At 49.5% G+C, this 24124-nt stretch overlaps 1 protein-coding gene across 7 annotated transcripts; it reads right to left on the bottom strand.

Annotated features, from left to right (window-relative positions):
• Positions 1–25: 25 nt before the first annotated feature.
• On the bottom strand, positions 26–17252 carry Dpep1 (dipeptidase 1). Of its 7 annotated transcripts, none has more exons than XM_017800358.2 (13): positions 17036–17252; positions 16762–16948; positions 14772–14924; positions 6432–6633; positions 3395–3527; positions 3006–3138; positions 2743–2893; positions 2507–2576; positions 2047–2223; positions 1875–1959; positions 1724–1799; positions 1410–1545; positions 26–1154 (listed from the first exon to the last, which is right to left on the bottom strand). In XM_017800358.2, exons 4-13 carry the CDS (start codon positions 6593–6595, stop codon positions 762–764), a joined length of 1518 nt encoding a protein of 505 aa, XP_017655847.1. In that variant the 5' UTR covers positions 6596–6633; positions 14772–14924; positions 16762–16948; positions 17036–17252; the 3' UTR covers positions 26–761. The 7 variants fall into 7 exon arrangements, with proteins under 7 accessions (XP_017655847.1, XP_017655848.1, XP_017655849.1 ...); XM_008842169.3 differs by having other exon boundaries at positions 1062–1330; positions 17036–17207; XM_017800359.2 differs by lacking the exon at positions 14772–14924.
• Between the last annotated feature and the right edge of the window lie 6872 nt (positions 17253–24124).

The following is a 24124-nucleotide window of genomic DNA, read 5'->3' on the forward strand; positions in this document are numbered from 1 at the left end:
CAGCTGGATGGCCCTATGCTCAGCTCCTGTGGGCTGTGGTTACTGTCTACCCATCTTCCAGGAAAGGCACAGAGACATATGGCCATGGGGCTCAACACATGCAGGCAGGACACTTATTTCAGAGAGGCTGTGCATCTAAAGCCCTTGAGCCCAGGACCCTTTTGGACTCTTCTCAGAGGTGGGGCCAGGCATTGGACAAAGCAATCTCTGCCCATGTCCAGATGGAGTATTCTCAACAGCATGGACCAGAAAAGGGGTCCTTGGCCACACAGCACAGACTGTTCCATGCTATCCCTCACAAAATTATTCAGAAACTCATCTTTGAATGTGCTCATTGGAAGGCTTCATTATCGCCCTGTTTCCACTAACAAAGTACCATGCTAGGGAACACATAAGAGAATGCTTCTGTCCCTGTGGGTCTGAAAAGACCTGCTGTTAGTTATGTGAAGTTGCCCTGGAGAGTCCTGGCACCTACCCCATCCAGACCCTAAACTTCTAATGCTGGACTAAATGCAGATTCCTGAGTCCTTTCCCAGCTCTATAGAACCCAAATGGACAGGGGTGCATATGTGACTTGTGTGTCAGGGTCCATATGTTCATGTATGAGACTAGATGTTGGTATACACCTGAGTATGTGTATACATGTGTGTGAGCTGTGTGCAAATAAGTATGTGTGTGTGCACCTGAATGCATGTGTGCATGTAGGTGGGCCGTGTGCTCATGAGTATGTGTGGATATATCATATGCATGTGTTATATGCACTAGTAACATTGGGAGGAGGCCACTGGAAACTGGATCTTAATTTTTTTTATAATACAATGCCCATGTAAGACCTCTTTCAGACATATGGGTTTCCTCTGTCCCTCCCCTCCCAAGAACTCAAGGCACTCCCATGTCCCTGTCCACACAGGGTCCATTATCACAGAATCTGCTTTCCACATGCTCAGAAGCACCTCACCCCTCCAGGGCTGGGGAACTGACAGCACACACACACATTCAGTACTTAGGGGGTCATTACTTTTATCATATAACACTGTCCTCAGGTGGGCCAGGTGCCTGTTCAGGAGAGGGTGGATTTTATACATGGACAGCAGGGGCTCTTGGCTTGGCCAGTCTTCCCTGAGCTTTGAGAGCACTGAAGGAGGTTCTGGTTCCTAGGATGTCACAGCAGATATAAACTGAATAATAGGAGAGCCATGGAAGCCAGCAGGGGTCCTGGCTGATAAGGGAGGCCGGGGGCTCTTGAATATCCATACTGTGTCCTGCAAGAGCCATCCAGCTCATCAAGGGTGATAGGCTCCTCCTCAGGATCTTGCATTCTGTTGCTTACCTGGAGACAGATACAAGTTTGGCAGACTGCCTTTTGGATGGGGAGGGACAGGAGACTCAGATGGCCACTCTACCCTCACCTGTTCCACTGCTAAGAAGACCCGCAACAGATTGTCAGCCAACACGCCTTTGACCTCTGTGTCTGTCCAGTTCCTCCTGAGCAGCTCCGCAATCAAATCTGGGTACTTAGAGACATCCTCCAGCCCCACAGGAAGCCTGTACCAAGGCCAAGAGGAACAGGCTTTGCAGACAGGATGTTCCCTGGGCTTGCAACAAGATATCCTACACTGTGCTCAGGACACACTTTCCCTATCCTGGGCCCTTAGGACCGTTGATGGGGTCATATAACTCACCCCGGCCACCAGTTTATCACAGGATATGGTCTCACCCTTACCTAGAAACACCATCATAGTCTCCTCCAAGGCCCACTGCCTCAGCACCTGCCACCTTCTTGATGTGGTCCAGGTGGTCTGTGGAGAGGGGAAGGTATGGGTCCTAAGCAAGTCTCTCCCCTACTTGGCCACTGTGCAGTCCCACCTACTTACCGGCCACTTGGGCCAGGGTGGCATCCTTTGTGCAGGACACAAAATCATTGTAGAAGTTCACCATCACCAGACTGCCTGTGTTCTTCTGCTCAGAGAGGGGTCAGGGATGAGTTGGGGAGGACCCATAGGAGGCAGGGGACTCCCCTCCACTCCCTGATGCCTGATCACTCACCACCAACTGAAGCACATCATCTGGAACGTTTCGCCTGCTTGAACACACACTATAGGCTGAGGAGTGGCTGAAGATGACTGGAGCTTTGGATGACTGCAAAGCAGCCTTCATGGTAGCCACAGACACATGGGCTAAGTCGATCATGACACCCAGACGGTTCATCTCCTTCAGGACACGCTGGAGGAGACAGGGCTGAGTATATCTCATAGACATTTCAAGTGTGGGGTATGGGAGGGGCAGCACTAGACAAGGTTGACCCTTGAGGCTGGAAGTTGCAGGTGACCCAGGATTCAGCATTGTGAATGCTTTAGGGTTCCAGCAAGTTCCACCATGGAGACAAGCACTATTAGTTCTATGTGACTGAGGTGGACACTAAAGTCCATTTAGGTGTGATACACTGTACTGAAACTCTCCCGGCCCTCTGCCCTGTCCTCTGTAGACTGTGGTTCTTCCTCCTCACCTTGCCGAAGGTCGATAACCCTTGGCTCTGAGCCTTGTCATCTCCTTTGTCCACTAGCCAGTTGTCAGCCCTGGAGAGTAACACGTGTGTCCAAGGAACAAAGCAGTGGTCTCAGCCCACCCTCACCTGCCCAACTGACAAAGCCTGACTTGGGTCTCAGTACCCAAGGCATGACAGAGGTCATGTTTAGTTTCCTTTTCTGACCACACAAAGGTCCTCACAGTGGGGACCCTTACCAGGGTGTGTTGCAGTTATGGGTGAGGGTCATGTACCGCATTCCCAGATGGTAGAGTGCCCGCAAAACACCCAGGCTACTGTCAATGGAGTGGCCACCCTCCACACCAATCAGACTGGCCACTTTCTTTTCCTGGAAAGCCTGCTGGATGCCTACAGAGAGCAAAGGTGAGGGGGTGGCACTGGGTATCCAGGATTCAAGGTCCCACTCCCTACTTAAGATCAAGCCTGGCATGGGGACTTTAGGGCCTTGGTGAGACACCACCTGAGGTGTTGGTGACACACAAGAAGGTCTCAGGATATAGCTGGCACATGCGATATATGACATCCATCTGCTCCAGCGTCCTCTTCACAGCATCTTTGTTCTGGGTGTCACAGGGCATGTATGCAGACCAGAACTAGGGGCCAAGGAAGAGTAGCTGACAGCCTAGATTACCAACAGCCCAGGCCCACCCTGGTATACATGTTTCTGGTCTCTTGCCCATTTTGGAAGCTCTGGGTGATGGCTCAGATAACTGTGCCCTTCCAAGGTCCATGATGAAGGGTTCCAGGAGGTATGCTTCTCCAAGGAAGACCACACCTAACCAGTTCCACAGAGAAGGTAGGGGAGACCCCAGTACAGAGCAGGTGAGAGACAAGAAGATATAGACATACCTGGGCCCCCACAAAGCCAGCCTTCAGCTTTGGGATGTTGGTGTGTGTGTCAGCCAGTGTGGTCAAGTTGGCTTTCTGGTCTTGCAGTTGGTTGTTGAACAACTTCAGCAGCTGCCAAGGCAGGTCATTGTGCCTGAGAGGATCCAGGGAAGGGTCCAAGGTGGGTTAGGAAGTCTGCTTGGTCTTGTAGGCTTCTGAGCCAACTGGCCTGCAGGCTGCCCTTCTCCCCTTCAAAATTCCACTGCTCAGAACTAACACAGAGGCCTCAGAGGTAAAGTGTACTTGTGACTTAAACACATCTGCACAGAAGTGAATGTCCCATCTGCACTCTAGCCTAGGTGACCATTACCTGAGTGTAGCTAGGTAGGTCCTCCTATGGCCCTCCACTGTGGAAGAGGAGAGGGCAGACCCCTACTCTGCTGAAAAAAAATCACCTGGTGCTGGGAGCAGGGAACCAGTACAGGAACCCTAGAGGAATCTGACATGTTTACCCCTTGCAGGGGGAGCTGGGACACGTAGGGAGTAGCCGAGCTTCCATTCTCCCTGGGAGCGAGGTATCACTCATATTAGGCTCCTGTCTGTCTCTGTTCCTAGGGAAAAATCTTGGCTTGCCTTTGGCTACCTCATCTCTGACTCCAAAGGGCCCTGGTCCTTTGAATTCCCAGAAGCCTCAAGGGAGAGGAGCCAGTCTGTTTATGGAGGAAAAAGAAGGCCAGGACCTGGAAGCTGAGCCACAGTACAAGGGTACTTCACCACGTCTATACTGCTGCAGATCTCAAGGTCGACTCCTCCTTGGACCCCAGAAGACTGAGTCCAAGAGCAGCCGAGGTAGGTCATTAGAGTACAGACTCAGGCACAGCAGGACCCTTGTCACAGAGCTGCACTGTGCTGATTTGCACCCCTGGGACGATCGAGGAGGCACCTACAGCACACCATCAGTCTTGTGGCTACAGCCTGTGTTGAGTTGGGGCCTCAGGGTCCCTGTCAGGTGGGCAGAGACAGTCTCCCTTCCCTAGCTCCCTGCTCTGTCACTTTCCATCTCCAACCCCAACTGTTGTCCCCTAACCCTTGGACTTTCCTCATCTATAACATGGGGGTATCTTGGTATCTTCCCCAGAGTGTAAATGGTTAAGGTAAATTAATAACTAGTAATACAGTCATGCAGATCTGTCCTAAAGAATGCATTGTTAGACAATTTCATCCTTGTGTGACCATCTGTGAGTCACTAGGCAATATCATAGGGGCCCACTGAGGCATTTCACAGCCCCATGTACAAGGGTCATCATGGAACACACGACCGTATTATTATTATTTATCTTATTTGGTTGGATTTTTGCCGGGGGGGGGTGCTGACTTCTTTTAAGACAGGGCCTCTATATAGCCCTGGATGGCCTCAAACACTATGTGGCTCACACTGGCCTCCAATTTTCTGTTATTCTCCTGTATTTATCTTATTTGGTTGGATTTTTGCCGGGGGGGGTGCTGACTTCTTTTAAGACAGGGCCTCTATATAGCCCTGGATGGCCTCAAACACTATGTGGCTCACACTGGCCTCCAATTTTCTGTTATTCTCCTGCCTCAGCCTTCCAAGTGCTGGGACTATAGGCTTATGCTACCATGCCCAGCCTGTTTGTTTTAGTTTTGAAATAAGTTCTTTCTATTAGCTCAGCTTGGACTTGACCTTATATAATTCAGGCTGACCTCATACTTGCAGTGATTCTCCTGCCTCAGGATCCCAAGTTCTGGGATCACAAATAGAAGCAACACCTAGTCTTATATGACAATTAACTCAGGTTTATTGTGTCACCTGTGGGATAACTGTCAGTTTTCCTTCACTTTGACCCTATCCACCTCTAGTAATGACTTTTCCAATGCCAGTCAATCCAAGAAGCTCCTTTAGGAAACACAGAGAACGTGCTCCTCCCTGGGACAGGTGCCGCTCCCATCCCTCAGCAAAGGGGTACAAGCTTCAGTCTGCCAGTGTGAATGTCACCCTCAGAAGCTCCAGTAATGGCCTGGACTGACTGTCGCCCCCTTTAGTACCTCTACCCCCTATACTTGGCCAGGATCCATCAAGATGCCCTTGCTGAGTGGGTGAATGAACAGGTGCGGGCCAGCCAGGGCACCCCTCCCAGCTGTCAGAGGCAGGGCTTGACAGGCTCCAGGAAAGGGACATCAATCCTTTGCCTGAGGACACACATAGCCTGACTAGGATATTCATCACCATTGCCATACTCAGAGCCACTCTGTTCTCCTTTTCCTTCATCTCTCTCTCCACCCTTCATGGAAAGACAAAAACGGAAGAACAGGGGTCCTGTTTCCTAAGGGAACACAGCCACCTCTGTGTGTGTCTAGATCAAATTGCAATTCTAGATTGTGTAGGTCTTGAAGGTCAGGGTGTGTTGGAAGGAGGCCCATTAGAGGCTTCCCAGTTTGAGAGTGCCTGTGCCAGCAGGGGTAGAGGTGGAGGTCACAGTGAAAGTGGAGTGATTATCCTTTGGCCAGGAGAGGACCAGGTGGTAGGGGCTGGCAAGAGGCCTTCAAGCATTCTAGTGAGGTCAGAGGGAACAGGGAGTTTAGGCTGAGCACGTGTAACACCTCCACATACACTATGGGCCCCATGAAGGAATAAGGGAGGCATTGGGCCCATTTGGCTCTGGGCTGGGCAGGAGAGGGAGGAGAGCCAGAAAGCTGCCCAATAGGGCCTTCTTGGGGGAATGCCACCCTTAGTTTTTCAACTGAGATCCAGGTAGGGGACTTGGCTTCTTCCCTCAGACACATGGATATTGAGAGCTGGGAGTCCTCAGCATCCCCCAGACCCAACCAGACTCTGAATTACAGGAGCCTTGGGAGCCTGGCCACTGCCTCCTTCCTGCCCTGTCCCTAACTCCCTCCTTTGCTGAACCCTTAGAGGTCCTGAGAGATTCTGCAAAGAAGCTAGGACCAGTAGAGGGCAAAGACCTTAGTACAGTGGGAAACTGAGCCCCAAGCCAAGGTGTGGAAGCTTCCTACCCACACTATTGCAGTTACCACTCACCCATCAATAACAGGTGTGTCCTGCATGATTTTCTCCGCCTTCTCCCGGAATGAGTCCGCAGCACAAATGGCCACCAGGGGCCAGAACCACCAGATTTCCAACATTACAAAGCCCTCAGGGATCTGCTTCCAGTTTCTTTGGCACCTCTGTGCTGGCCTGTGCATAGAAAGCACTGTCTGGAGACTAGACCGAGCTGCTGAGCCTGTCAGGAAGAAGGACAGAGGCCTTTGGTCCAGGTGATTAAGACAGGGAGAACCTCCTGTTTACAACCTCCCAGTGTTCAATGAGTAACCACTTTCAATTCCCTTTCAGGTTAGGTAGCATAGATGGTCCTGGACCCAAGTAATGAGTGAGTGTTGCTGTGTGGGCTAGGTGGAGGCATAAGATACTGGGATCCCAAGACCTCAGTGGAGACAGCTCCCATAATAGGACACTGACTCAGGAGGGAAAAGCACAAGACAGATTTTCTTGTCACCTGGCTTGCTGGTGCATTTTCCCCTGGATACATGGGACCTTTACGCAGACCTGCCCTTCAGGACCTACTTCATAGAAGATACCATGGTTCTGACAAGCCAGAAATACAGGATCCAGTCAGGGTCCTTCTAGTGCCCACCCCAACCCCAGGCAGTACCAAGTCCTCTCTTTCTTCCTGTCCCTGAAAAGTAAAGTCACAATTGGCCCAGGCTCTACTGCCAGCAACTCTATGCCCTCAGCTGGGCCTGGGCCTCTGAGCCTCACTTGCCTTCCTGTTGATACTACCTCAAATGGTTGTTGGGGGGTACTGGGTTAGGTAGCAGCTATCAGTGTGCCTAATACATTGGGGGAGGAGCCACAGGAGCTTCTTCTCAGCTCCTGTCTCTTGGCAAGGAGTACCTAGGTATCCTTAGTTTAAGGACCCTTTGCAGGGAATGTCACTGTCCATGTCACCCCCACCCTGTGGGATCTCAGTCCTCCTATGTATCCACACACACTCAGCTTCTCTGACCTGTCCCAGACAAGAGGGGCATATAGTCCTCCCACCATGACAGCTCCCACAGTGCCCTTGGGCTTGCAGTGAAATTTGTATCTATGTTTAAGGCTGTGGAAAACTGAAGAGTTGGGTACAGGGAGGAACTCCTTGGTCCTTGTCACTGCAGAATGGGATACTTCTTCAGAGACCACTAAATGGGTTTTGAGGTGTGTGTGTGTGTGCTTTGTGGGACAGAGTTTCTCACTCTGTAGCCCAGGCTGGACTGGAACTTACTAACTCACCCTGTCTAGACTCAATCTTGCAGTTGCCCTGCTGCCTCCGCCTCTCATGTACTGAATTACAGATGTGCACCACCACATCCAGATGCTTCTACTATTTTTCAAGTTATTATTCTTTTCTCAATGCCCACAATTAGCATGTTCTTTTTTTTTTTTTTTTTTTTTTTTGAGACAGGGTCTTATAGTCTTGGCTGGCCTGGAACTTGTTATGTAAACTGTAGACCAGGCTGGCTCACAGAAATTCACCTGCCTCTGCCGCCTCTGTGTTGGATTAAAGGTATGTGCCACCACACCTAGCTAATTAGCATGTTCTTTTTCTGTGTTACTACTTTGCTGACTTTTTCTCTCCTTTTTTAACAGTCTAGGTAACCTGGCATATGCTGTAGAATCCTTAATGCCTAAATCATGGTCAACAACATTCATGTAGGAGCAGTACACTGCTCTGGGTTCATTTGTTCCCTCTTCTTATTTTCTCTTGAGGTACCTATCTTGCTTGTCTGCAACCCTTTCTTGGGCAAACCTGCAAATGCTGTCGTCAGGTCTGTGTTCTATTCTCCCTGAATCACAGCAGTGTCCAGGCCAGTCTGGTAATGCTGTGTAAGCTCTGGGTCTCTGTACCTGGGAACGTCTCTTTGTCCATGATGCATCCCCAGAAGGGCCAAGCTATCTGTTTAAACCTGTCTGGTCCTTGATTATGAACTTCTTCCCATGTGTGAACTCAGATTCATTCAAATTTGTTGTTGAGACAGGGTCTCATGTCACTGAGACCGGTCTTAAACTTTGACCCTCCTGCTTCTACCACCCAAGTGCTGGGATTATACAAGTATACCACCATCCCCAGCTTGGATTGCTTAAAATATATTTTTAAATTTAAAAAATTTTTGTGCATGAGTGTTTTGCCTGCATGTATGTATATGGAACTAGAGTGATGGATGGCTGTGAGACACCATGTAGGTGCTGGGAACTGAACTCAGGTCCTCTGTAAGAGCAGCAAGTGCTGTCAACTGTTGAACCATCTCTCTAGCCCCTAAAAACAATTAATAAAAATTCGCTTGTCGTCCCTTTGTAATCTTTTATTGGCTTAAAAGCCCCAAAGGTACTAGTTTTGTGGCTCAATGGTACAGCATTGCCTAGCTAGTATACATGCTAGGTTTAACCTCAGGTACCACAAAAACCAAAACCAGTAACAAAAAAATGTTGTGGCCTTGTGGGTTTTCTGGTGAGAATGCTGGGTTCCTGCTTCCCTTGGCCGATTTCTTGAGCTGCTTCAGCTTCTTTGTAAATTGTAAGTCATTGTGTTACCAAAAGGTAGGGCACTTAGAATTGAGTCCTTCAGAGAGGATTTTATTAAGCTGGGCATAGTGTTGCCTATCTGTAATCCCTGCAATCCTGCACTTGGAAGGCTAGGGCAGTGGGATGGCAAGTTTGAAGACTGCCTGGGCTACACACTGAGACTCTGTCTCAAGAAAATGTTTTGTGGGGCTAGAGAAATGACTCAGGGGATAAAAGCAATGACTGTTTTCGCAGAGGACTTGGGTTCGACTCCCAGCACCCACATGGCTGCTGACGACCATCCATAACTCCAGTTCCAGGGGACTCCAACAACCTCTTCTGACCTCCGTGGGCATTGCATGACACAGGTGCACTCACATACATGCAGGCAATGCACTCATACACATAAAATAAAAATAACAAATAAAATAAATATTAAAAAGAAAATGTTTTAAGATTTTTTTTTAATGTATATGAGTGTTTTGGCTGCATCTATGTAAGTACACCATGTGCATGCAAGGCCTGTGGAGGCCAGATGAGGACATCAGAGCCCCTGGAACTGGAGTTATAGATAGTTGTTAGCCACCATGTGAGTGCTGGGAACCAAACCTGAGTCCTCTGCAAGAGTAGCCAGTGCTCTTAACTGCTTAGCCATCGCTCCATCCCCAAGAAAAAGTTTTATTGTTTGTCCTGAACTTCTGATTGTGATCCCTGCCCCCATCTTTCTTCAATTGGGTGTCATTATCACATTCACAATCTTCTGATCCCCTAAATCTACAGCCTGTCCCTCCCACAGCCCAGTCTCCCTCTTCCTTCCCACCTGCTGTCATCTGACTTTGCAGCCTCCCGGCTCCCTGGCTCCCAGCCTGGAACCTATGGATCCCACTGAGTTCTGTGCTGTCACCCTTCCTCCTTTTCTGCTCAGACTCTGGTTAGGACAGGTCCTCCCGACATTCTCTGCAGTCAGTTTGTGGGAACTGGATTTTTGAGTCTTTGCAAGTCTGCATGTGTCTATTCTGCCTTCACACGTGGTCAACTGTGTTGCTGGATATGCAGTTCTGGGCTGTTAAAGCATTTTTCCCATGAACTTGAAGCCTCCAAAGTCTGTCTCATTCGAGGAGCTGTTGACAGGAACAACACCAGTTCGGCCTACGTTCCATCCAGTTCTTTGCAGACGGCACACTTTTCTTCTCAGGGCAGAGTCACCTCTTCATCCTCAGAGTTCTGTGGCTTCTCAATGAGTAACATGTTGTAGTTCGAGAGTCTCTCACTCTCTCTGTGAACAAGGTTTCATGTATCCTCCCACTCCCTACGTAGCTGAGAGTGACCCTGAACCTCTGATCTTCCTGCCTCTACCTGCCAAGTGTGGAATTACAGGTGTGTGTCACCACACCTGGTTTTATGAGGTTCTTGGAATGGAAGCCAGGGCTTCATGCATGAAAGGCAAATCCTTATCATCTGTGGTCTATGCCCAGCTTCCCCTTTTTTGGACATTTTCAAACATCTGTTATGCTTTGTTCTTTTTCACCCCCACTCTCCGTCCCAGTCCTCTGTTACTTTTTTTTGTGGGTGTGTCTGTGTAAGTGTGCTTCTGTGTGTACAGGTTCCTGTGTGTATGCATGTGTAAAAGAAGGCCTTGGGTGTTGTTCTTCAGGACCAGTCCATCCTGCTTTTTGAGGCAGAAACCAGGGATCTGCCTGTCTGTGCTTCTCCAGTTCAGCATTTCACATGGGCGCTAGGGCTCTAACTCAGGTCCTCCTGCTTGCAAGGCAAGCACTTTACTGGCTGAGTCAGCTCCCTAACCCTTCCTTTCCATTTTGAGGCAGTGCCAAGGCTGGCCTTGAACTTTCGAATATCTTACCTCAGCCTCCTGAAAGCTGGGATGACAGGCCTGCACGCCTGTGCCTGCCTTGAGGTTTTTTTTGTACGTACTTCTGTGCCTTTGTCTGCTATTGTCTCCTACACTTAGACTTCATATTTCAGGAATTCTATATTCAATCTCCAAAGAGTGGTTTCTTTCTTCTTCTTCTTCTTCTTCTTTTTTTTTTTTTTTTTTTTTTTGAGACAGGGTCTCCCTGTAGCCCCAGCTGACCTGGAGCTCACTATGTAGACCAGGCTGGCCTGGAACTCACAGAGATCCGCCTGCCTCTGCCTCCCAAGTGCTGGGATTAAAGGCGTGCACCACCAGGCCCAGCTGGTTTCTTTTTTTTAACTTTTATGTGTATGAATGTCTTACCTGCATGTATGTAAGTGCACCATGTACATGCAATGCCCACAGAGGCCAGAAGAGGGGACTGGGTCCTCTTGAACAGGAGTTATGGATGGTTGTTAGCCATCATGTAGATGCTGGGAACCAAACCCAAGTCCTCTGCAGCAGCCAGTGCTCTTAACTGGTGAGCCATCTCTCCAGCTCCATAACAGTAACTTCTTGTTGCTCTTTCCCTTGGCATTCTGCTCTGGTTATGGAAGCCACATTTGTCTGTAGTAACGCTGTTTTCTTTTGTTGTCTTTGGTTTACTGAATGACCTCCAGCCTCCTTTTTCTGTTATATTGACAGGATTACATGACCAGCTGGCAATCCCTGTCCCTTCCTACTAAGTGTTTAAAGCTGGAGCAACAGCAAAGTGGGCTGGGCTGTGTGGGCTTCTCAATTTAGGTTTAAATGCAGCAAGTGAGGCAGACCACAACAATGGGGTCCTTAAAGCTAAGTGCGCCAGAAGCAATTTTGAAAAGAGCTATCCTGGTTCTCTAAGACTTTTCTGTCTCAGGATGCCTTTTGATGTTTCCCTCCTGCTTTGGCTAGGTTACAAGGGGGTGGGGGGAGAAAGGGAAAGGGAGAGAGAGAGAGGAGAGAGAGAATATCCTAGACTGTCCCAGAATTCTACTATGAACCAACTCCAATTACAGCTATTTCCAGTGTCTTAGAGATGCCTTTGTCTGCACTGAGGGGCAAGCCTCCCCTACAGTCCCTTTACAGACACTCCCTACAGAGGGGCAAGCCTCCCCCACAGTGCCTTTGCAGACACTCCCTACAGAGATAACTTTGCTTTAGTTTTTCTTCCTTCCCACCTCTCTATCCCTCAGTGTGTTACATTCTTTTTATTGCACATGGTTTTGCTGCTTTGACTGCTGACCAGACCTTTCTGGTCTCTGGCATTGCATATTTTTCTTTTTTAAAATATATTTTATTTATTTTTTATTTTATGTGTATGAGTGTATTGCCTGCATGCATGTAAGTGCACCTGTGTCATGCAATGCCTGTGGAGGTCAGAAGAGGGAGTCGGATCTCCTGGAACTGGAGTTATGAACAGCTGTTAGCCACCATGTGGGTGCTAGGCATCAAACCCTAGTCTTGCAAGAGCAACCAGTGCTTTTAGCCTGAGCCATCTCTCCAGTCCCTTGATTTGTTTTTTTGAAACAGGATCTCATTCTGTAGCCCAGGATGACCTTGAAGTCTCAGTGTGCCTCCTGCCTCAGCCTCCGGAGAGGTGAGATGACAGGCATGAGTCATGCCTGGCTGTGCCTCTTTTCTCTGTTGCTATTTCTTCCACTGTTTCTGAGTCTCACGCATGGCATGCTTGCTTGCACCCTCACATTCTTGACTGACCTGGGTGCTCCTTCAGATAAAGAGCCAGGACCTAGCTGTGTAGGACACTGGGGTATGTTCAGCCTGATCTCCTGCTACAGAACCACAGTGAGGAAAGAAGTGGAGAGATGGGTGTAGGCACAGAGCACCGGGTGTGGAGTTAGACAGCCTTGGTTCGATTTCCTGGCTGTGACAGATTCATGGGTTACGTGGTTGTGCCAAGGCCTCACATTCTACTGCTCTTGTCACCATGTGACATTGGCACAGCTCCACTGAGGGGTCAGATAACAGCCTTGATGTATAGAAGGCAGCAGGCCAGATGCCAAGTGGCTTCTTTGGGTCTTTTGGTTCTGTTTTTTTTTCTTTTTAAATTTGTGTGTGTGTGTGTGTGTGTGTGTGTGTGTGTGTGTGTGTGTGTGTGTGTAGGTTAGAGGACAACTTAAAGAAATGGGTTCTCTTTCTACCTTGTGGGTTCTGGAGATTGAACTCAGGTTGTCAGGCTTGGTGGTTTTACACCAGCCTCTACCTGACTCTGTGTCCCAGAACACTTCCCTGGAAACCCAGCTGCCTTGATGTGAGGAAGCCCCACCACATAGAGAGGCCCATGTTGGCCCAGCTGACAAACAGAAGCCCTTAAGTGACCCAAATCCCACTTTCAAGTCTTTTGACTAAAGTTCTGGACACTGAGGGCCAGAAACCAGCCAGCCTTGCTGGGCCCTGATGACTTCCTGGCCTGAGAGATAATGGATGATGTTCTAGTTTGTTTCTTCATTGCTGTGACAAAACACTCTGACCAATACCAACTTGGGGAGGAAAGGGTTTATTCAGCTTACAACTCCCGGGTCGCAGTTCATCAGGGAGTCCAAGGTAGGAACTCAGGGCAGGAACCTGGAAGCAGGAGCTGGAGCATAGGCCATGGAGGAACTCTGCTTACTGGCTTGCTCCCTTGGCTCCTGCTCAGCCTGCTTTCTTATGCAACATAGGCCCACCTGTCCATGGGTGGCATCACCCACAGTGGGCTGGGCCCTCCCACATCACTCATCAAGAAGATGCCCTTCAGACATGGCCACAGGCCAGTCCAATAGAGGCAATTCCCAGATTGAGGCACCCTCAACGCAGGTGTGTCAAGTTGACACTAAAGCTATTCAGCACAGATGATTACCATATACCAACCTATAAAGTATGGGGTGTTACTCAGCTGCAGAAAGCTAATACTTGTTTAATTTTCTTGTTTAGTGACTTTGGCTTTCTTGTCTGTGAAAGGGGTGCAGCTCCTGACCTTCAGGGCTGTGGTAAAGCAGTGGCTCCTATGTGTCACCCTTGAAGGTTTACCCATGTAAAACACGAAGCCTGACAACCTTGAGGATCTCCCTGTACCCATGGTCTGGGCTGATGGCATCTCTTCTACCTGCTTGTATGGCAGTTGTCAACCAATGGGTCAAAAGGTTCAGGCTTTATTAATTACATCAATGTTACAATTACCCTGAACAAAATAAAACCCTGGTTCTTAAAATAAGTTTTTAAGAGTAGACCTAAAGCCAGACAGTTTTCCCCCCAGATATCTCTCAGAACTGTGCTGATGGGCCAGACCACACTCAAATTTTCATTCCCAATGGTTTCTCCAGCCTCACTGGGGAAGTACAGGTTCAGTCACATCCTTAATCCTAACAGACTACCTTGTTCATGACTAGTTCACATTAATCCAAGGTCACAAATCCTTCTCAACCTCCACTGTGTTTAAAGGAGATGGGGTGCCACCTTTTAGTGCTTTGATATGTTAATTCTCAAGCATGCTCACATTCATTATCTTTTTGGGTAGCGTACCAAATTGGGGTAGCCTAGGAAACAAGATCAGGTGCTGAGGTCACAAGACACAAGAGCACCTGGTTTTGCTGGGGCTAATAAAAGTCATTCCTATAAGAGGGTGTGGGAAATTTTATGCCTTTATGGACCCTGAGAAGACCACCCTACAGACAGAGATATTGGCAGGATGGAATTCTGCATATGAGAACACCTCACAATGCCCTTGTCTCAGACATTGTTTCTTGCCTGCTTGGTGGTCACTTCCAAAGAGATCTGCACCCAACCCTTGCCTCAAACTGTTTTAAAATTGACAGTTGGCCTTGAATCATATAGTAGACTTATTCCAGATACAGGGGATAGTGCTGTTCCTTGGAATATCATGCTCACTTTTCAAAAGCAAAAGGAATCCAGTACAAATAAACACACAATACCTGAACAGTGATATTAAATCCCAACCAGAGCCAGAGAGGGTGCCATGGAGATAGTGGACCAGCAAATCATTCCTCAGCCAAGAACATGTGCTATTATATTGAGCAGGGTTTCTCCAATGGGCCTGGACTTACCAGGTTCCCACACAGAAGTACCTGGAAAGAATCGCCAGCAAGAGCTCATCACAGTTCATTGTACCAAGCTATGTCATGACATGGGACCTTAGGAAGCTGCCTGAAAGCTTAATTTGCCATTTGAGACCCCAGTGGACTGGCTTCACACCGATCACGCCACCAGCCGGTCGTGGGGCAGTAGAGACACTGCATAGCAGCACGGAGACCTCAGATCCATGACCCATATCCTTTGTGAACACAAGCCACAGAGCACATCCAAGCATGGAGACAGTTACACACCTATCTGAACGACATACACTTGGGTGACACCTCTACACAGCAAACCACAGGCACATCTCACATGCATGCTTGTGTATCTACACAGGTTTCACATATACTCCCTCATAAATGCTATCCACAGCAGATGCGTGGACACCCATATCCATATTTAAATGTCAGTCTTTGTCTACACCTCCCAGGCCCCAAGCATTTGCACAGTCCTTTGTGAACACAAGCCACAGAGCACATCCAAGCATGGAGACAGTTACACACCTATCTGAACGACATACACTTGGGTGACACCTCTACACAGCAAACCACAGGCACATCTCACATGCATGCTTGTGTATCTACACAGGTTTCACATATACTCCCTCATAAATGCTATCCACAGCAGATGCGTGGACACCCATATCCATATTTAAATGTCAGTCTTTGTCTACACCTCCCAGGCCCCAAGCATTTGCACAGATCATCACAGACAGAAACACCTGGATATACCCCAAAACTACTGGCCCAGATGTGGGGACATATTTATAGATACCCATGTGGAGTCTTTCATACATATTAAGCAAACATATACTCAGAGCTCAAGACATATGCAGATACATATAGATATCCACATACATGCCGATATAAACCTATCTTCTTTCCACATGGGACATGGAAGCCACACACTCTGCATATGGACCCCTGCCATATGCACTCATGCTCCAGGCTGTGTATACCGAGCCATTCCTGGTACCACTCAGTTCCTAGATCTCAGGTGCTCGCAGTACACCCTCAAGTCCATATGCTCACCTGTGGTCTCTGGCAACCAGGGCCCCAGATAAACTTCCAGGAAGGCTGCACGTGAAGTGGTGACCCATGTTTGGAGTCCTAGTGACCTGTATCTCTGTCCCTTACCTGGAGGGTACAGTGGGTCACAAGTGGCTCAGAAGCACAGCCTGTCTCCCAGCTGCATACCAGGCTGATATCTGTAGATGGAGACCCCTAGATCCTGCAACCTTCCAGGTCCAACAGCCAAGCCCTCACCTCGACCTCTGCCCCCCAAGCTTATTCCCTGGGGTCCATGCCATATGGAACCTCAGCCCACCAAGTCCCTGAATAACAGCCCTCACTCCCAGCACCTCCAGTCTGTCCTCACCTTGGTGGCTTTTTCATATTTCTCCTCATCTTGCCCAGGGTGCTGCACACCTCCAGGAGTCCCGAACAGCCCCTGTCTACAGGCTTATCTTCCTCACACATCACCCTCGCTTTGCAAACCCTGGCCTGTTCCCAAAAGTCCTGCTTTAAGATTTACTCCCATCCTCCCCACACCATCCTGAAACCCAAAAGAAACTCTTTCGTCTCTCTGATGAGGACTAATGACCTCCTCTGTCCATCACTTGAAAGCTCCCAGCCTTTCAGACCCTCAGCCTTCATGGTGTTGCATGATGACACTCATTGAGCATGTATGGTCAGAGCCCACTAACTGTGAGGCTGCCCTGTTCATAAGACATTTCCTACCCAGAGACAGGAAGGGAAAGGACAGGACTTTCTGGACCTCATTATAGCCTGGCCACCACCTAGCTCTACTTGCCAGCACCCTAACACTCACCAGGAGCAGTTCGGAGGTGCAGTAAGGCTTCAGTCCTGGGGCTGGAACCCAGGGAGACAGACAGCCTGGTCCTGAGTTCTCCAACTGTGAAGGGCCACTTCTTTAAAAGGGAAACTCCCCGGGGCTCCACAATTTGCCAAGAAGAGCAGACAGGGCTAATGCCTTACATATGTCAGCTGCTCCTGGTCTGCAAAAGGCACGAATACCCTCAGTAATGCTGAGAATCAAGCCAGTCCTGGGTCTCTGGGGTGAAAAAGTTTGTAGGGGGACAAACCTTTAGGGCCGCAGGCAGTAACCTGGGCTCTTCTTCATCTGTGGCATCAAGTTAACTGAATTAGGCATCAGGTTAACTGAGTTGAGCTTCAGGTTAACTGACTGAGGAGTCTGGAAGAGGAGTCCGGGCTGCTGGCTCTCAGAGCTTGCGTGTGCTCTTGGGCCCCTCCTGCTGAGCTCAATGTTCTGAGGTGGCCCTGGGATTTGGACCCACATGCTTTCTCTCCATCTGCTAGTCTTGTATCACTTTCCTCATTACTGGAGCAAGAATGACTTGTATTGCCTGCCCAGTTGGAACATCTGTCCCCCAACCTGAGAAAGAACCAGCAGTGACTGGGGTGAGAGTCTGGGGTCCTGATCACTTTATCTGAAATGGGGTGGGTTGATTTTCCACATCCCCAGCTACAAGGAAAATCAAAAGCAATCTTAGATTGGAATGTCCTCTGGCAGAATTATAGGCCTTTCGAAATCAAGGGAGGCTCTAGTGACCCAGACTAAGCTGGAGGATGGGCTTCACTGTGGCTTTGAGGTTCTGTGGTGGCATGGGGTGGAACATCCCTGGCAGACTCTGGTAGGTGGGAGGAAAAGTCATGGTCAGTTCCTGACCCCACAAGTGGGGCCCAGTGGGAACATAAAGGTTCCCCTGCTCCTGTTCTGGCCCATCCCCTGTCCTGGCTGTGTAAGTACATGGGACTGCTCCCTCCTGAAGCTATATAGTCACCCTGTCTCTAGATGAGGACAGTTCATTTAGGCAGTGATGCTATGAGGTGGTCAGAACACAGGTCCCAGAAAGAGACACAGTGGTGGAGCCTTGGGAGCCTCCTACCCTGAATGAAATGGTCTGGAGGGAAGAGTGGGACACAGACAGGGATAGACCACATCCTGCTCTCCCCCTGGAGCCAGTTAACGCTCCCTCACCTCACAGTGCAGTCTGGTAAAAATCAACAGAAACCCCACTCTTATGGCTACAGGAGTTGGGGTCCTTCCATGGACATGGTGAACCATGGCAGGAAGAAGAGGTTGATGAGAACCCCTGACCTGGAAGAAATGAGGGCTCAGAGTAAGGGCTAGTCTGGGCTTCTATCCCACATTTGGGTGGCCTTGGGGTCCTTGCTGACTCTGGATACCCAGATGCATCTTGGTTCACTTAGGGTTTGTGGGTGAAATCCCCAAGTGTCCCACTTTTGCCTTGAGCTTAGTCTCCCTGCACAGTTAGGAATTGGAAGGACACAGGACCATGGGTCTAGGGAAGGGTGAGGAGATCTCTCCTTGTTCCTGCTGGTACCCATGGGAGTCAAATGATCTTTCTGATGTCCCCACAGAGAAAAAAATCTTAGCATGCTGTTAAATCAAGGGCATCTCATACATGGCCATCAGCAAATGGCACCAGGACTAGGACTAGAACTCCAGTGCCAGTCACCATTAGCTTTCAGGAAGCTCACGGCCTACTTGAGTGAGGACCCCTGGGGGGAAGGGCCACCAGGCCTGTTGGATGGAGATGGCAGTGCTCAAGGTCAGAAGCACTGGGAAGCATCCCATGCATATCCCAGAAAGCCCACAGCTGCCTTAAAGTTCTGCCACAACCTTGAGAGTCTTCCTTCTATCTTTGATATGTTTCATGAGCGACTCTGATGGGACAAAGGAATGTGGTGGAGAAGAGAGGAGACGCAGGAACCTGTGTTCAGGAACTACCTGCCCTAAGCTTGTGGTGACCGCCTGGGCAGCACACAGGTGTTCTCTCCTAGTCTGCCTTCAGCACGACAGACAGACCAACATCCTTCTGTTGACAGATGGCCTCAGGCCTCTAAGATAGGCACACTGCCTCTGTCTCTAGAGGTATTCCCAATCCCAAAAGCTCATGTTAGTTGAGCAATTACTGTGTGCTGAGGGAACTTGCTGACTGACTTGTGAGGCAGAACTGCTCCTTCTCCCTCCATGTCTTGGAGCCTGACCTGGAGGAAGGAGGGCTGGGTTCTGTCCTTCATCCCTCCCCTCTCTCTTCTGACCCTACACTTGGATCCATGTCTTCAGACTAAATTCCCTGGTTCTTCACAGGACAGTCCCTGGGGATCCCCACATAGATCTTGCTCCCTATGCCCCCTCCAGCCCCACCATATCATGACTCTTGATTTTGAAACAGAAAATTATCCTGGTCCCTGGCCAGGCAGGCTCCTCCCACAGACCTTCTGCAGTGCCCTTCAGCCCCTTTCTTGGTTCTTCACTCTAATGGGGCCATAGGAGCAATTTGCCACAGTTTACCACTGTGCTCAGGACTTCTGCCCGCTGAATGCAGCTCTTGCCCTCACGTCCTGTGGATTCTCAGCCCTTCTGCCTCCTTCACTTTAAAGGCTTCCTTGGCTTACCACTGTGCTCAGGACTTCTGCCCGCTGAATGCAGCTCTTGCCCTCATGTCCTGTGGATTCTCAGCCCTTCTGCCTCCTTCACTTTAAAGGCTTCCTTGGCCAAACCATTGCAGCCTGCTACTTTTCAGCCGGACCTTCTTCCAGCTGTCATGGGCACCACTTTGATCACAAGCCTTGGAGGACCTCTTCTCTACCACCCACAGGGGTCCCTATGTTTCAAGCTCTCAAGTGGCTCCAGGGTCAGCATCCCAGCATCACCTGGACCCTTCCAGTGACTCTCACCCTCAGAATCCACACAGTGTGTGCTAGAATACTGAAAACTATCTGATGCTTACTGTGGACTCCCTACCCTAGCTCTTGACTTTGAATCCCTTCACTAGGCTTCTATGAACACACTAAGAACCTACCCCTGTCACCTCCAGAGGCAGAGTAGTTCCTCACAGTCGCCTAATGTTTTCACTGGCTGGCTCTCTGATCCTTTGTAGGCAACTCTGCCATGCTCCTCCCCTGAGACTGTGCCCGAGGACCCACCTCCCCCTGCCTGCTGCTGCCTCTGAAAAATGGACGGCAGGCACACTGACTACCTGGGTGACCTTGCCTGTCTCAGAGCCCAGAAACCCATGTCTGCCCTGACAACTGCCCTGCTTTCCAGAATACCCCCAGAGGTCCCCTGCTTCCCAGTCTAGCTACTTTATGAGCACACCAGCTGAAGGTGTGGTGCATTTTAAACTCACTCCATGCCTCCTTCTTGTGTTATTGTGCCCTGCCGCCCTGCCCCCTGCCAGCTCCAGCAGACCTTCATGATGACCAATGTGTCTCCTCTCTGTCATGGGACCATTAATTTTATGTAAGAGTCTCAGGGGTCTCAGGTCGCCCGACAGCTGACTCACACACTGTTCTGAGAGTGTCTGAGGGTGTTTCTGGATGAAACAAATATTCACTCAGCTGGCCTCATGTAGGAAATGCCTCCGAGGCTGGGAGAGGGAGCTCATGGGTTCCATCCAGGGCCTGCAGGGAATGCAAGGTGCACAAGTGCAAGCTTGCTCCTCACCTGCTGTCTGGTAGGACTTCCCCTGCCTTCAGCATCAGCTGGACCTTGTACCCCAGCCTTCCTGCCCTCCAGCTTGCTAGTTGTGGAGCCAAACCTTGATAATAAATGTACATACTACACATTCCTGTTGGTTCTGCTTCTTGGGGGACCTTGTCTCATGTGTGTGGCCTTCAGTGAACCCTGCCAAGGAAGTCTGTTATCAGGTCTCATCTCCTCTGTGCCACCACTGCTACCTGGTGGGCCTCTGTCTCCTCAACACAGTGATACAAGGTCTTTTATCCCAGCTAAAGACCTCTCAGAGCCCTCAGGGATCCCTTCCCATAGAGATAAGCCTTAAGGGACCTCCCAGGACCTGTGACCCCAGCCTGAACACCAAGCCTGCTGCGCTGTGCTCCCCAACTATCTGGCCCCATCTAACCCTCTAGTCATGCTCAAGGCCACAGGACCTTTGCAACAACCTTCATGGTCCATCAGAAGTCCAGAGCCCATGCAGGCTCCCCTTGTAGCCAGCCTCCCTCCACACTTCCTCATGCTTCTCAGGGCTCCCCAGCTTCCAGCAGCTGCAGATTGGTCATTGTGTGCTCATTTTTCCAACACCCATCTAACCCCTTAGAGAGAAGTAGAGGACCTCAGAGGTTTGATTTGTACATTCTGATGTGTTCCAGCCAAGAGTGAATTATGGAGGGTCAAGGAGTGAACTGAAGACTCAGTCTTTCCAAAGCTAGTTCAGTCATACTGGCCCCATCACTTCTCCACGATTGACCTCTATGCTTGTTTAGGGTCCACAACCCTGCCTGGAAGCTCCAGTTGGCTTCAAGGCAGATGAAGCAGCTGGTGGGAGGGGAGAAGGGTGACTTGTCCCTAGTCTTGTCTATCTCTGTTGCTCTACACCACTTCTGGTAGCTAGCTCTGGCCACACCCTCAGCTTCTGAACCAGGCAAGGGCCTATGCGAACTTTCAGGTGTTTCCCATCGGTATGAAGTTCATCCGTTGTGCTTGGGACATCCGAGTACATGAGATACCAGTAGGTAAGTTAACCAGGACTCTGGGTAGGTTCTATGGGTTATTCTGAGGCTGCCCTAAGCTTCTTCCCTGGGTGGGACAGGTCTGAGGCGGGTCTATCTGCTGGCATCTCCACAGCTTTGTCAGCAGATCCTCTCCTGATATGGTCTGGTTAAGTCTTCCTAGGCCCAGCCTCCCACATTCCACGCTGGAAAACAAAAGTCAGGGTCAGGGCAGAGAACAGAACAAGGGAGGGGCTCCTGTGTGGGCTCAAGTACCCTGTATTGTGGAATGGGGAGGGGAGAATTCTAGGCTTGAAGGAGACATAACACTTCATATCTCCTCAGACCTCAGCAGCCTGTCTGAGAAGCTAAGGCTGTTGAACACTTAGGAGCAAGGCCAGGAATTCTGAGTCAGTTTTGGGTAGTTTCACCATCCACCCTCGCTCCCCAAGGCTGCATATTCTCAGTTTTGCATTCCAGAAGGGCAACAGTCCTGCTCACACAGCTGGTGTCCCTGCACCTATTGTCACCCAGTCATTCTTCTGACTGTTGCAGCTGCTGTCCTCTGGTGGTTATATCTCCACCAGCCTCCCATGGGTATGGATCAAGACCTTAGTGGATCCTGACAAATGTGCCCCTGGGAGGTCACATCACCCAGGGAAGCTGCTCCTTATTCTTCATGATGGGCTCAGTTCCCAGACCCTGAGGATCTGAAAGGAGGCTGTCAGGTGCTTGGAGCCATTATAGCTCTCCACAGTTCCCCTCCCATTTCTTATCTCACATCCTTCTGCCCTGGGAGCAAGCCCTGCTGTTCTTCCAAACTTCAAACTGAGGAGTGTAGGCACAGAGCCATCAGAGGAGGCTGCAGAAATAGATGGATTCCAGACTCTCACCTGGGCCAAGGTGATTTCTCTCATGACCTTGAAACTCTCAGGACTGTGAGGGGACACAGCTTGAGAAGCCCTAGATCCTTCTAAATCCTCTTTTCCACCTGACTCATACGAAGCTGGAAAGTGGCCCCTCAGAGGCACCCTGCTGCTGCTTCCCTGTGGGCACTGTGGTCAGCATCCATCCACCACACTCAGCTGGGACTGAGGGTCTCCTGCTAGTCCTTTGTCCTTAGTCCTCAGAGCTGACACTGGCCTGGGACTCCAGGAAGATCTCTCAGTGAGAGATGCTCTTTCACACACAGGATGGAGACTGAGACCCAGAGAGAGCATGACAAGGTGGTATTTGCATATTAGGACATTGTCCCGACCCCTTTCCTACCCAGGAGGCCATACTACACCTCCGTGGAGCCCTATACCAATAGGCAGCATTTCATACCAGGTCAGGGGAGATGCCCTGGACTCCTTCACACTGAAATCGCTCCATTGCATGAAATAACAAGGTTCTTATGTCTCAGCAGAATCTGCCCTAAGACCTAAATCGCATCTGAGGCTTACTAGATCTAGAATGTTCTATGATAACTATGGAACCTTCCCTCCACCTTCTCTTTAGCATGTGTTACAGTTGTGCCCTTCCCAATGGCTGTGACATCTAAAGAAAAGAGGAAATTGAATGATACGTGGTTTACTTGCAAAAAAAATTAATCTTAAGAGAAAAATCTAAGACACTAATTACCAGGGCTTGTAACGAAAGGGAAGGCAGGTGTTTTTGTTTTGTTTTTGGACAGGGTCTCCCTGTAGCCTCAGCTGTGCCCTGGAACTCACTATGCAGACCAGCTGGCCTGGATCTCACAGAGATCTGCCTGCCTCCGTGTCCTGAGTGCTGGAAATTAAAGGCATGTGCGACCGTGCCTGGCTAAGGTGTGCACTCTTTGTAAAAAAAAAAAATGTTATTGCATTTTTGTGTATTTCATACAGAAAATCATCTTTATACCCCTTCCCCTTTGGCCCCTCCCATAGCCCCCTCATTGGAGTTCATACTTCTGTCATTTGTGAGTTAGTGTCCCCAGATATCCCTCAGTGCAAGTTCATCTACTGGGATCTAGTCAGCCAATCTAGAGTCTCTCCCTTCAAGAAGATCAGCTCTTCATCACCCAACAGTAATCAGCTGCCAGTAATTCTTTAAGATTGGGGCCTGTTGCTCATTTCCTCAGTTCTGTGCTGGATTTTTGTCTGCTTAAGTTTGCATGGGTCTTGTGCATACTGACACCATTGCTGTAAGTTTGTATAAAAAGAGTCCCAGGCAGCTGTAGGACTATTTCCATATAGTCATGCACCTACTCCCTAGCTCTTACAATCTTTCCTCTACCTCTTCTGCAATGGGCCCTGGGCCCTGGGTGGGTGGACCTCATTATAGGAGACCTGTCCAAGGACCCACACTCTGTAAACTCTTTATTCTCTGCGTTTTGGCCATTTGTATGTAGCCTTTTGTGTTCCTGGTCCTCTGTTGCATGAGGGATCTTCATTGATGAGAATTGAAAGATGCATTACTGTTCTCTTCATCCCTTGTCCTATGTTGCGTGAGTCATAGGTGTAAAAGTTGCATCCTAGATGTGCCACTTAGACTTGGGCAATTCACAGACAATCTCTGGGTGTGACCAGTTGTGGAACTCAGTAATTATCGCTGTCTCTTGAAAAAAGAAGCTTCTTTGATTGGTAGTGACTGGGATATTTATCTATAAATTTAAGGATCCATATTTTGCACATAGTAAGAAATTAATTTGT

This window comes from Nannospalax galili, unplaced genomic scaffold (genome assembly GCF_000622305.1).
Source record: "Nannospalax galili isolate Female #2095 unplaced genomic scaffold, S.galili_v1.0 scaffold2660, whole genome shotgun sequence".
Classification (NCBI taxonomy): domain Eukaryota; kingdom Metazoa; phylum Chordata; class Mammalia; order Rodentia; family Spalacidae; genus Nannospalax; species Nannospalax galili.

Bases quoted from the DNA above. Each gene is read 5' to 3' on its own strand.
- Dpep1 (XM_017800363.2), bottom strand. From the start codon at position 6,595: ATGCACAGGCCAGCACAGAGGTGCCAAAGAAACTGGAAGCAGATCCCT. The intron at 3,528-6,431 runs GTGAGTGGTAAC...GGATCCTCTCAG, and splicing joins GACACACCTGTTATTGATGG to GCACAATGACCTGCCTTGGC. The intron at 1,546-1,723 runs GTAAGGGTGAGA...GCCTTGGTACAG, and splicing joins GACTATGATGGTGTTTCTAG to GCTTCCTGTGGGGCTGGAGG.